General features: G+C 36.6%; 1 protein-coding gene across 4 annotated transcripts in view; it reads left to right on the top strand.

Moving 5' to 3' along the window:
- ZNF782 (zinc finger protein 782) overlaps window positions 1–11,405 on the top strand; it is a 67,736-nt gene extending 56,331 nt beyond the window's left edge. For 3 of the 4 annotated variants that reach the window (XM_065947564.1, XM_065947565.1, XM_065947566.1), the window contains 2 exons: window positions 2,398–2,493; window positions 7,738–11,404. In XM_065947564.1, the coding sequence (XP_065803636.1) occupies window positions 2,398–2,493; window positions 7,738–9,611 (1,970 nt within the window). In that variant the 3' untranslated portion in view covers window positions 9,612–11,404. Of the gene's footprint in view, window positions 1–2,397; window positions 2,494–7,737 lie in introns of all 4 variants that reach the window. The other variant, XM_065947563.1, reaches the window with a different exon arrangement.
- Window positions 11,406–12,981: the final 1,576 nt, after the last annotated feature.

Genomic DNA, 12,981 nt, shown 5'->3' with positions numbered 1-12,981 from the left:
TGTAATACATGGCAGTTGGTTATAAAGTCTTTCAATTTTTATTTGTTTGAAAATGCCTTATATTAGTCAAGCGTAAAATTCTAGGTGGGCTTTTTTCTTTCAGTACTTTAAAATTGTTACTTCATAGTCTTCAGACGTATAATTTCTGACAAAAAGTAGACATCCATTCTTTTTTCTTCCTCCATGCATATTATGTCTTTTTCTATCTATTCAACATTTTCTTTTTATCTGTGACTTTAGCAATTTAATTATAATATTTCTTGGTGTGGTTTTCTTCATGTTTCTTTTCCTTGGCATTCATTTAGCTTCTTAGGTCCATGGATTTATACACTTCTTGGGTTTCCCTTGTGGCTCAGCTGGTAAAGAATCTGCCTCTAATGCGGAAGACCTTGGTTCATTCCCTGGGTTGGCAAGATCCCTTGGAGAAGGGAAAGGCTACCCACTTCAGTATTTTGGGCCTAGAGAATTCCATGGACTATATAGTCCATGGGGTTGCAAAGAGTCAGACACAACTGAGTGACTTTCACTTTCACTTCACTTTTAAAAATCTAACTTTTGCCCATTATTGCTCTTTTCAGTCTCTTTGTTCCTTCTGAAATGCTAGTTACCCATATTAGACAACTTTATCCCACAGGTCAGAGATAACTCTGTTTATTATTTTCTAGTCTTTATTCATTGTGGGTTTCTTCTTTCATAGTTTTTAACCTTAAAGTTATCCATTGTGCCTTTTGTCATTTAACCTTCCATATGTGGTGTGTGTGTGTGTGTATATATATATATATATATAGTTATTAATCTTATCCATTTTTTTTGTTTCTTGTTTGGTTGATTTGTTTACTCATTTCAGATATTTTTCATATTGAGAATTCCAGTTAGGAACTTTTTTTAATAAATTCTCTTATCATATTCTTGAACATATGGAGTATTTTTACTGTTTTAATGGCCTTGATTATTAATTTCATGTGTCATTTCTTACTCTGTGGCTTACTGATTCATTTTTCTTCTTGATTACAGTAATATATCCCTTTTATTCATATCAAGTAATTTTTTATCAAGGGCTAGATGTTACAGATTTTATGTTGTTAAGTGGTAGTTTTGCTATATTGTCTGAAATCTTCTGGGCCCTTCCCTGGGATGAATTTAAATTACTTGGAATTACTTTAATCCTTTTAAGGTTTGCTTTAAGTTTTGTTGTATTGGATTCAGAACTCATTTTACTCTCAGCCTCACTTGGCTCCTCTACCAAGGCAATAAATGCCCTTCTGGTTATTCTATCCCATTGGCCGTGGGTTAGGAAGTTTTAAACCTCTCTGTGTGCTTTGGGGTTATTTCACCCTACTCTTTTTCTCTGGTTTTTCCCCAACCTCAAGTGTTTTCCTTACATTTTCAAATGTTAGTACTCAGGAGACCCTCCTGCAGATCAGACAAAGGCTCTGTATCCTTTTTCTCTTGTTTTTTATCTTACAAATACTATTTGTCGTGAGTCTCTTGAAGTCTAATTCTATTGCCTTAACTTAGTGAGTCCGCGAGGCTCTGTTTGGTGGTCTCTTTTTGTTTAGGGTTGAAACTCTCTAAGCAATAAGCTGTGGTAATCACAGGGCTCACCTCATTTGTTTCTCTGTTCTCAAGTATCACTGTCTGTACTGCCTGTTTTCTAAAGTTTAAAACCCATTTCATATACTTTGTATGATTTGTTCAGATGTCTGGTATGGAGGCTGTGTGTGTGTGTGTGTGTGTGTGGTCATATGGAGGGGTGTGTGTGTGTGTGGTCGTATGGAAGGGGTGTGTGTGTGTGTGTGTGTGTGTGTGTGTGGTCGTGTCTGGTCTCTGGTCATGTCTGGTATGGAGGGTGTGTGTGTGTGTGTGTGTGTGTGTGTGTGTGTGTGGTCGTATGGAGGGGTGTGTGTGTGTGGTCGCTTCAGTCGTGTCTAGCTCTGTGATCCCATGGACTGTAGCCCACCAGGCTCTTCAGTCCGTGGGATTCTCCAGGCAAGAATAGTAGAGTGGATTACCATGCCCACCTAGGGATGTAACCCCATTGCCTACATTAGCAGGCAGGTTCTTTATCACTAGCACCACCTGAGAAGCCCTCATGGAGAGGTAAATTGGTTCTTTTGCTCCATTACGGCCAGATATAGAGTTGGTCCTTATGAAATCTTGTTTAAAGAACAGACATTGGCAATTTCAGAACTTAATGTTATTTAGGCTTGTGACTTACAGGTTTAAGAAGAGTGATCCTTTATAAGAAAATGGTTTTTGCTGTCATTCCCTCTGCCAAAAAAAAAATTTTAGCAAGCACCCTCAATGTGCCATTTCTGAAGCTGTACTTTTCTTCACATTCAGAAACAATGAAACCTATGCAGCTAACTCAAGTGCTAAAGTATTTCCCATTTACAGGGTACTGCTTTACAAAGCCAGAACTGATCTTCATGTTGGAACAAGGAGCAGATCCATGTTTATTAGAGAAAGAATTTATAAACAGAAGTTCCCCAGGTGAGTTACTGAATACTGGCAGAAGGCAGCCAAGAAAATTAGATCCGAAGTGATCACCTAGATAGAAGTGAGCAGTTTGAAATGTTTTTTAGCACTCTCCTATTAGAGGTCTTTACGTTTGAAGTTTTAGAAATAATAAATCTAATAAAATGTGAGAAGGGGACAACTAAAAAAGAGGAATGGAATGTAAGCATGTTGATATGCTCATCTTTAAAAGATGGGAGCTAAGTATACCCTTTGAAACTGAAAAATTAAGTAATGGATGCCTATTTAACAGTAAAAAGATAAAAACTAAGAAAAGTTAATAAAAAACTGAAATTGGGAGTAACAGATCAGAAGAAAGAAAGAAATTAATTTTATCATTATATAATAAATTATTAGATACAATCTAAATTAATAAATGATTAAGGAATTATATAGTATAGTTAGAAAGGATAAAGACTAGAGCAAAGTGCAACCTTCCTAACTGTTAAAAGTTATTTACATTTGACAGCCCAAAGAAAACAGACCTGTTACTAGAGAAGTTTCTTATAAATACTATATCAGGGTCCTCAGGATCATCATCAGGTTTATTAATTCACCTGGAGGACTCAGCGCACGGGCATACTCGTAACTAAGATTTATACAGTGAAATCATACAGAGTGAAATCAGCAAAGAGAACAGGTGTATGGGGCAAAGTCAGTAAAAAACCAGTTATGACAGCTCGTGTGCAATATCTACCTGGAAAGTTCATTTGCAATGAGTTACCCAGAGTTTTTACTATAGGCACCCGTGTTATCAAATTCTAGGCTTTCAGATAGAAACTAATTATTCAGCATAAATATATTGTTTGTACAAACAGTTTAAGCACATTGAGCCCCTCTTAGCAATTCTGGGAATCTTGGTAACCATCTTGAAATCTGAGTTCCCAAATGCTAATTAAGGGCTCATCTTGTAAGTAGGCCTTTCTAAGGGTAACAGTCTAGGCCTGCTGTGTTAAAAGTTTTCACCACAAAAGCTATGCAGACACACAACATACAACAGAGGAAGACACACATATCTGACATAGCAACTCTCAATGTAAATGGATTAAATATACCTATTAAGAGAAAAGGCTATCATTGTATCAAAGAGATTGTTCTTGCTTAGTCACTAAGTCATATCTGACTCTTTGATGACCCCATGGACTGTAGCCCTCCAGGCTCCTCTGTCCATGGGATTTCCCAGGCAAGAATACTGGAGTGGGTTGCCATTTCCTTCTCCAAGGGATCTTCCCACTGTAGGGATCGAACCTGCATCTCCTGCTTGGCAGGCAGATTTTTAACCACTGAGCTGCTAGGGAAACCCATCAAAGAGTACATCTACAAAATAGAAAGTTTGAAAATGCAGTCATGAATTATTAAGCCAGCAAACATAAAAGCAACTCAGTGTTTATTTCAAAGTTCAGTTCAGGTCAAAAACAGGTGGAAAAAGGACATTTTGATAATGCTAAAGAAGATAATTTTTAAAGAATACAAAAAAGTTCAAAATATTAGTACACCAAATAAATTGTCATCACGATTCATAAAACAAAAAATTGCAAGAGTTATAAGGAGAAACAAGAACCCATTAGATACAGTCAACCTTAATATGCCTCTCTAATTTTGTTTCACAGCCTGTGGACTCTAGAGTGTGTGTGTGTGTGTGTGTGTGTGTGTGTGTGTTAGTTACTCAGTTGTTTCCGACCCTCTGCAACCCCATAGACTGCAGCCCACCAGGCCCCTCCATCCATGCGATTCTCCAGGCAAGAACACTGGAGAGGGTTGCCATTTCCTTCTCCAAAAGGAACTATAGAAAGAAAGAAAGTCAAGTCGCTCAGTCATGTCTGACTCTCTGCAACCCCATGGACTGTAGCCCTCCAGGCTCCTCCATCCATGGGATTTTCCAGGCAAGAGGACTGGAGTGGGGTGCCATTTCCTTCTCCAGGACTCTAGAATAGTGCTTGGCAAACTGTGGCCCACATGCCAAATCCTGCCTACTGATTGTTTTGGCAAAGAAACATTTATCGGAACACAGCAACATCCATTTGTTTACATATTCAAGCTACAAGGCAGACTTGAATAGCTACAATAGAGACTGAATAACCACTAAAGCCTAAATCATTAACTCTATGGCCTTTCACAGAAAAAGTTTACCAACATCTTATCTAGAAATATAAATAGCATATTTTATAAAGATGAATCTAATATGTTCTGAAAACAAAGCTATGCAAACACACTACATAACTATTCTTAAAGAATAAACTTCCTTTTAGATGACCTTAGAACATTGATAAAATGTAAAGGTGGCACCAGGTGGCGCTAACAGTAAAGAACCAGCCTGCCAGTGCGGGACGCACAAGAGACGTAGTTTCATCCCTGGGTGTGTAATATCCCTTGGAGGAGGGCATGACAACACATTCCAGTATTCTTGCCGGGAGAATACCAGGGACATAGGAGCTTGGTGGGCTACAGTCCCTAGGGTCGCAAAGAGTTGGACACGACTGAAGTAACTTAGCAAAGTTATTTTAGGCAAATTCTACAAAGTAAAGATATTGTTATATAACACTAACAATTGCACACAATATGAGAAAAGTTTAAATTCTTCTATCTTAAAATTAATAATGAATATATATATATATATATCTTTAAAAACCTATTCTTCAAAGTTAAAATTGTACGATATGCAGAAATTTTTTTTTAATGAAAAGCATGATTATTAGACCCTTTGAGCTGTAGATGAAGCAATGCTTAGAGGAAACTATTTTCACCTCATATACTTGTTTTTAAAAGCAATAAAGTTTTAGAAGAAAACTAAGCAAACCAAAGGATGCAATAAAGATAAAATATTATAGTTATAAGTCATTATAATTATAAAGCCAGTGGTTCTTGTAATCAAAGCAAATAAAATAGCTAACCTCAGCAAGAAAAAGGGAAGAAAGTACTATTACTCATTTTAAATTTTGGCTCAGAGTCCTACTTATATCATATAATCTCAGAATATTTTAGTCTATACGTGATCTCTTACTTTTGTAAACTCTTAACCCATGTGATGGATGTGTTTAAAGAAAATGAGATTCTGTGCCAGATAGCATAAGTTACTGAGAGTTCCTTTCCTCACCTGGATTACAATCTCCCAAGAAGAATGGTCTCTGTTTCACTCTTCCTGCCTGGGCACTTGTCACATAATAAATATTATATAATAATATTGTAGGCTGATTCCAAAGTCAGGTGGAGAGAGGTATTTCACATTGATTCACTCAGAAAACAGTGTCCACAAATGTAAATATGTAAATTTCTGTGACTTTGGAATCATCAGGTATGGGTTGTTATTGCATCTGAGCCCTTATATGTGAAAGAACTCTAGTTAAATTTTAGACATGGAGCTTTTTATGTACCTCTAAATTTATGTTATAGAGGGATGCAAAGAATATCACAGTGAAGGTTTTATTTTGAAAAAGTGAGCAAAGCTTCATAAAGCATATATATGGTGCTATAGATTAAAAGGTGAACTATTATTTTAGGTACAACCAAGAAAGGGAAAATGCTTCTCATTTAACTATGGATTTTCCTTCAATTTTAAGATGCCTCTTGATTTTGGTGATGGGTATTTACTATAAAGTCACAGATATGGGTGCTTTTATCCCTTTATAAAGTGAATGATATATAGGTAGTAGCTTCTTTAAGATTTTAAAATAAATGTTGTTTAAATTTGTGAGAAGGATGTTACAAAGTTTGTTTTTTGTTGTTAAGATTTGGGAAAATAGTGTGCCCTGCCTGAAGGGTACCTAGGTTCTCAATAGTTCTAAGGCTAGAATGGAGGATAATTTAGGGAAAGAATGTGAGTATGAAGTTACTATTGGAAATGAACCACTTAATGAGGACTGATACTCTATCAAGAATTAGAGCAGAAAATAATGTGTACTAGACAGGAGACGTGGGTTCGATCCCTGGGTCAGGAAGATCCCCTGGAGGAGGAAATGGCAACCCACTCCAGTATTCTTAACTGGGAAATTCCATGGACAGAGGAGCCTGGTGGGCTATAGTCCATGGGCTTGCAAAAAATCAAACACACCTGAGTATGCATGCATGCTCATGCTAAGAGGATTGGCAGCAAGAACACATAATGAGCATATAGTTAGTGTAAAACTTTCTTTTTCTGAGTTACATCACTTTAATCTTTCATCTCTTGGTACCTAAGGTAGTAGAGCCAAAGCCTTCAAATATTCTTAGCATGGGCATGACATTTTTACATAGAGTGTGGGTAGCAAGAGGACAGTAGCAGTCAAATATGCACAGGAAATTTGTGGTAAATAAATATAAAAATAGGATATTTATAAGGTTTCTAGGACCAACTTGAAACACAATCCTTAGGATCTTGCAGTGAATAAAAACTAGTTATGTGGGAAAATAGATGGAAATTAAGGATTGGACAGGAGCAAGACTGGTTTGGGGGATATAAGTGAACAAATTGAAAAAAAGGAAAGTAAAGATTTGATGATTAAGAGGGATTCACTACTGAACAACCCTGACATAATACCAAGGCACTAGAACCAGGAAAGAGGGGTAACTCCAACAGAGGCAGAAAAATTACTCTCTCATCAGTTTTCTCACTTCCACCTATACATTTATGTTTCTGATTCTCTCTTTCAACGTAAGAAAGTTGGTGTCACGATTCTTGTTTGTTTGCCATACCATGTAGCTTGCAGAATCTTAGTTCCCAGACCAGGATGGGGCTCCAGTTGGAAACATACAGACTAGTGGTTTTCTTACCATTGTGCTCTGTGTTTGTGAATGTAGTCACTGGTGTGCTTCCCTAATGCAAACTTTATCTCAGTAAAGCCACTAAAAGCAATTCTCCATTGATACTTTTTGTTGTCTACTTAGAGCACAATTCTTGCTGAGTTCATTCCAGTCTTTGTTTCTCTGTTCCCAGGATTCAGCTCTCTTAAATATATCCTCCTTTCTTAATTGTTGCTTTCCTTTATAACCTCTTCTTTTCCCCGTTTTGAAAATTATGCTTTAAATTACCAAAGATATGTGTAATATCATTTCTAGATTGCTTTCTCTTTTTCCAGTAGAAAAAGTTTTTAACAACAAAAGAAGAGAGACTATAAACATTACATTATTTTGGGGAAACTGAGCCAGACACCAAGGAGTCAAACGCATAATGGGGCATAGGTATATAAATCTCATTTCATAAGTGTGTTAAATATCATAAAATATTTTTAATTTTCTCATTTTTAGAAGAATCCCAACCTGGTGAACTCTTAGAGGAGAGCCTAGAAAACCAAGGCAAACGTTTGAGGCAAGTTTTATTCATCAACAAATCATTGACTGTGGAGCAAGAAATATCAGGAAAACCATGTACTCTGGACATAAACATTTTTCCTGCTGAAACAATCCCCTGTAAATTTGACACTACAGGGTCTACTTACTTGCTTCTTAGTTCACTGGCGCCACACTGTCAGTATTCAAGAAAGAAGACTTATGTGCCTAATGTTTGTGAGAATTGGCTCTTCAGCATTAAGGATGGCAGAACTAATACTGGAGAGAATTCTTTGGTTTATAGTAAAAATGTGAAAACCTTTGGACATAAAGACAAAGTTATCCAGCATCAGACAATTCAGACTTTGCAGCAAGCTTTTGAATATAATGAATGTAGAAAACATTTTCTTGAAAAGACTGCCCTTGTTATGTCTAAGAGTACCCACCCAAAAATGAAACCTTATAAATTCAATAAATTTGGGGAAAACCAACATGAGAAATCAACCTTGATAGTTTCTCAGAACAGTCATCCAGAGGAGAAGAGTCACTATGAGTTTAATAAATATGAATGTACTAAAAATGGAAATAACTTTAGTAGGATCACTCAAAAAACTGACATAGAAGGGAAATCTTTCAGCCAAAAATTACACATTAAAAAACAAGAAAAATTTTATATAGGGGTGAAATCCTTTAAATATGGAAAGAATTTCAGCCATAATTCAACCCTCCCAGTGCATCAGAGAATTCACACAATAGACCAATCCTCTGACTATGGCACATGTACAGAAACATTGGGTTACCAGTCAACTTGCAATGTGCATAAGAAAACGCAAATAATGTTGAAACCCTATGAGTGTAATGAATGTGGAAAATCCTGCACTAAAACTTCATGCCTGATTCAGCCTCAGAAAAGTCACGTGAAGGAGAAACCCTTTGAATGTCCTCAATGTGGGAAAGCTTTCAGTGAGAAGTCACGTCTAAGAAAACATGAGAGAACTCACACAGGAGAGAAACCCTATAAATGCGATGGATGTGAGAAAGCTTTCAGTGCAAAGTCAGGACTAAGAATACATCAGAGAACTCACACAGGAGAGAAACCTTTTGAATGTAATGAATGTGGGAAGTCTTTCAACTATAAATCAATCCTCATAGTACATCAAAGAATTCACACAGGGGAGAGACCCTTTGAATGTAATGAATGTGGAAAATCTTTCAGCCATATGTCAGGGCTGAGAAATCATTGGAGAACTCACACAGGTGAAAGACCATATAAATGTGATGAATGTGGGAAGGCTTTCAAACTGAAGTCAGGCCTAAAGAAACATCATAAAACTCATACAGGGGAGAAGCCCTATAAATGTAATCAATGTGGGAAAGCATTTGGTCAGAAATCACAACTCAGAGGACATCATAGAATTCACACAGGGGAAAAACCCTATACATGTAATCATTGTGGGGAAGCATTTAGCCAGAAGTCAAACCTCAGAGTACATCACAGAACTCACACTGGGGAAAGACCCTATAAATGTGATGAGTGTGGAAAAACTTTCAGGCAGAAATCAAATCTTAGAGGACATCAGAGAACTCACACTGGGGAGAAACCCTATGAATGTAACGAATGTGCCAAATCTTTCAGTGAGAGGTCAATCCTAAGAAAACATCAGAGAATTCATACAGGAGAGAAACCGTATAATTGTAATCACTGTGGTGAAGCTTTCAGCCAGAAATCAAACCTCAATGTACATCAGAGAACTCACACTGGAGAGAAACCCTACAAATGTGATCAGTGTGGAAAAACTTTCAGTCAAAAATCAAGCCTTAGAGAACATCAGAAAGCCCATACAGGGAAATAAAAATATAAATATAATTAAGATGGAAAAACTCTGAGCTGAAAATAAAGTCTCATAATACAAAATAAAACACATATGAGAGAACTCCTATGAATATAATAAAAACTTGGAAGTTCTTATGCAAGATACAAGCTTCACTCAACATCAGAGAACTTAACATGAGCAAATTTCTTGGAATATATTTTATATGGGCAGTTTCATCTTGAGTGTAGTCCTCATTGTAGATCAGAGAATGCAATCCAGTAAAGAAACGAAAATAATACAAGAAATACTCTAGGCATTCAATCCTTAGAAAACTCACACTGCAGAAGAACTCTGGGAATGTAATGAATATGTCAAAACTTTGTCCCAGCAAATCAAAATTCATTCATCATCAGAGAAATCTAACAGTGAGAATATTGAGAATGGAGTAAGTGTGTGATAGTAAATGTTAGTCAAACACCAGTTTTTTCAATAAGCAGAAAATAACATAAAGGGTAGAGACCTTACAGTATATTTAAAGCAGACAAGAAAACAAGGTAATGGATGTGGGGAATCCTACTATGTCAAACCTCAATTTGACTAACACAAGAGTAATAACTATATGATATATGATGACATATGTCACATGATATATGACATAATGACATATTCATTGTTCACCAATAACCATTTCCTCTTTTTCTAATGCCACACCTAGCTTAAATTTCTCAACTACTGTCATCCAACTTGAAATCATATTTTTAACCTCTGAATAGTGAAATGTAGGGGTCAATGACAGGTCTTACTAAATACATCTCTCAAATTCTTAATGTTTTCTCCTGTCCCTTGTCAGAATGCAGTGATTATTACCCCTAGAAAAACCAAGGGGCTTATGCACAGAAGATGAAAGAGTACAAAATAGAAAGAAACAGGGCCAAAGAATAAATATTGAATGGAATTTCCTCCTGCATGTACACAGACTTTTTGCTATGAGGAAATAGACTTGTTCTTTGCTGAGCTTCTGCAGGTTCGAGTATACTTAATACTGACATATACTCATCAAACTATGAATATGATTTCTGTGGACATGTGAACTCAGTGTAGTGTATCAGAAATATCACACAGGAAAAACACCTGGCAAATCCTGAAAGACCGTAGCTTTTGTCCTTAACTCTTCCTCGTCAATCAGGTGAGTATCAGGGGAAGATATCTAATATTACTGCACATATAGGTAATCCATTACCCAAAAAATGAAATCTCATTGAATATCTGATAATTGAGCTGTGAATGTGTCAAAGCTTTTAATGAGTCATCAAAGTTTAATATCACTCAGAGTTTGTTATGAGGAAAAAATTTATCAGTTTGAGAAAGTTAATAATAGCCTTTATGTTAATCAAAACTATTGTTCTTTGTATAATATTGAGACATTTAATGAACTATAACAGTATTGGTTCATGAACCTTTACTAGAATAAGAAGATTTTTAAAAATAAGAAATAAATGGTATAAGCTACACAGTGTTGAATATATGTGAATATCTTCTGAGTTTTCTGTTGTCTACATCAGTTTGTATGTGCATGCCATTTCAATGTTTGTTTTGTATGTATCCTAGAACTCTACAGCATTGTAATAGAATTATGTACCCCTTATTTAGTAACTATTCTGATCAGCTATGTATATTAATACATCATCTACATGTATATTAATAACAAATAAACCTTTCACAGGAAGTATCTGAAAATTTGGAATCCTATACCACATTTCTTTTCTCTTGTTGCTAGTTTTACTAAGCTGTCTGTTTTCAACAAAGGCAAACCCTGTTTTCTGTGTACTTTTGTATTATCTCAGGGTCACTAATACAAATATTGTGTTGAAGCCTACACACATACAAATTTATATAAATGTGTTTGTATTCTGCCTCTCTTCAGTGTCACTGAATCCTTCCTCAGTTGTATCAAGTATATTGATAATCCATCCTTTAAGAGGCATTCTTCATTTGTTGTGTTTTTTATTTCCAGCATTTAAATTTTGCTATAATTTCTCTCTCTTCTGAACTAACCTTCTGATCTTGCATGTTATTTAGCTTCTTTTACAGTCATTTTATATGGTGGCTGGCATTCTCTGTCTCAGTTAAACAACTGCTTGAGTTCTTGCTTCTCCCTGCAGCTACCTAGCTCTCCAGACTGTGGACTGGTTTTTTGCCCCATAATCTCAGATATCTGATGTAGTCCAAAAAAAGTTGTTAATTGAAACTCTTCCCAGCTATCTCCTTATTTAAGAATAGGAACAGTGCTTTTTCTGGCTCTCTAATGATCTGAAATGTAACTGAGAGTTGTTAGCTGATTTTGGACGGTAGCCTGCCAGACTCCTCTGTCCATGGAATTCTCCAGGGAAGAGTACTGGAGGGGGTTGCCATACTCTCCTGCAGGGCACCTTCCTGACCCAGAGGTCAAACCGAGGTCTCCTGCAGTGCAGAGAGATTGTTTACCATCCGAGCCACATATTTATATAAATCACACATCAACATATTTAATTTTAAAGATTATAAAAGTGAATTTTGAATCTCCAGCGTATTATGGGACTCAGATTCTGAATTCATCACATAGCTCACTGGCTTTACTACTTGTGTATTTATTCCCTTCTACGTCCCATGTGGCTGTGTGACCTTGGGCAAGACAATTCTCCTTTATATCCCTCAGTTTCCTCATTTGTGAGGGGTGCATGATGATGGTAATTACCTACAATGCTTCTTGAGGGCCTTTTCTGAGTTAATCTGTGTCAGTCATTTTAAACAATGCCTGGCACAGAGTAAATGAGCAATAAGTAATAACTAACTATTATCTTTTGAATTGTGGTGCTGGAGTAGACTCTTGAGAGTTCCTTGGACAGCAAAGAGATCAAACCAGTCACTCTGAAAGGAAATCAACCTTGAATATTCAAGTTCTGAACTGATGCTGAAGCTCCAATACTTTGGCCTCCTAATATAAAGAGCTGACTCACTGGAAAAGACCCTGATGCTGGGAAAGATTGAGGGCAGGAGAAGAGGGCGACAGAGGATGAGATGGTTGGATGGCATCATCAACTCAGTGGACTTGAGTTTGAGCGAACTTTGAGGGACAGTGAAGGACAGGGAAGTCTGGTGTGCTGCAGTCCATGGGATAGCAAAGAATCAGACTTGACTTAGCAACTGAACAACAACAAACCATTATCTATTTTACTACTATTATTAAAAACAGAGCTTAAACCAAGGTTATAGCTGATAATAATAAAAAATACATTAGGCCTAAAGGAGATTCAGCCTTGATATGGGTGGGAGTTCCTCATACTCTTGAATGCAGTGATTATTACCCCCAGAAAAACCAATTTTATCTGATGATACAATTCCTGAAATTTGGAAGCTTCAGATCTGTGCA

Source organism: Muntiacus reevesi, chromosome 10 (assembly GCF_963930625.1).
Source record: "Muntiacus reevesi chromosome 10, mMunRee1.1, whole genome shotgun sequence".
Lineage (NCBI taxonomy): Eukaryota > Metazoa > Chordata > Mammalia > Artiodactyla > Cervidae > Muntiacus > Muntiacus reevesi.
Note: the sequence above shows the minus strand (reverse complement) of the source record. Positions and strands in the feature narration are given on the sequence as shown.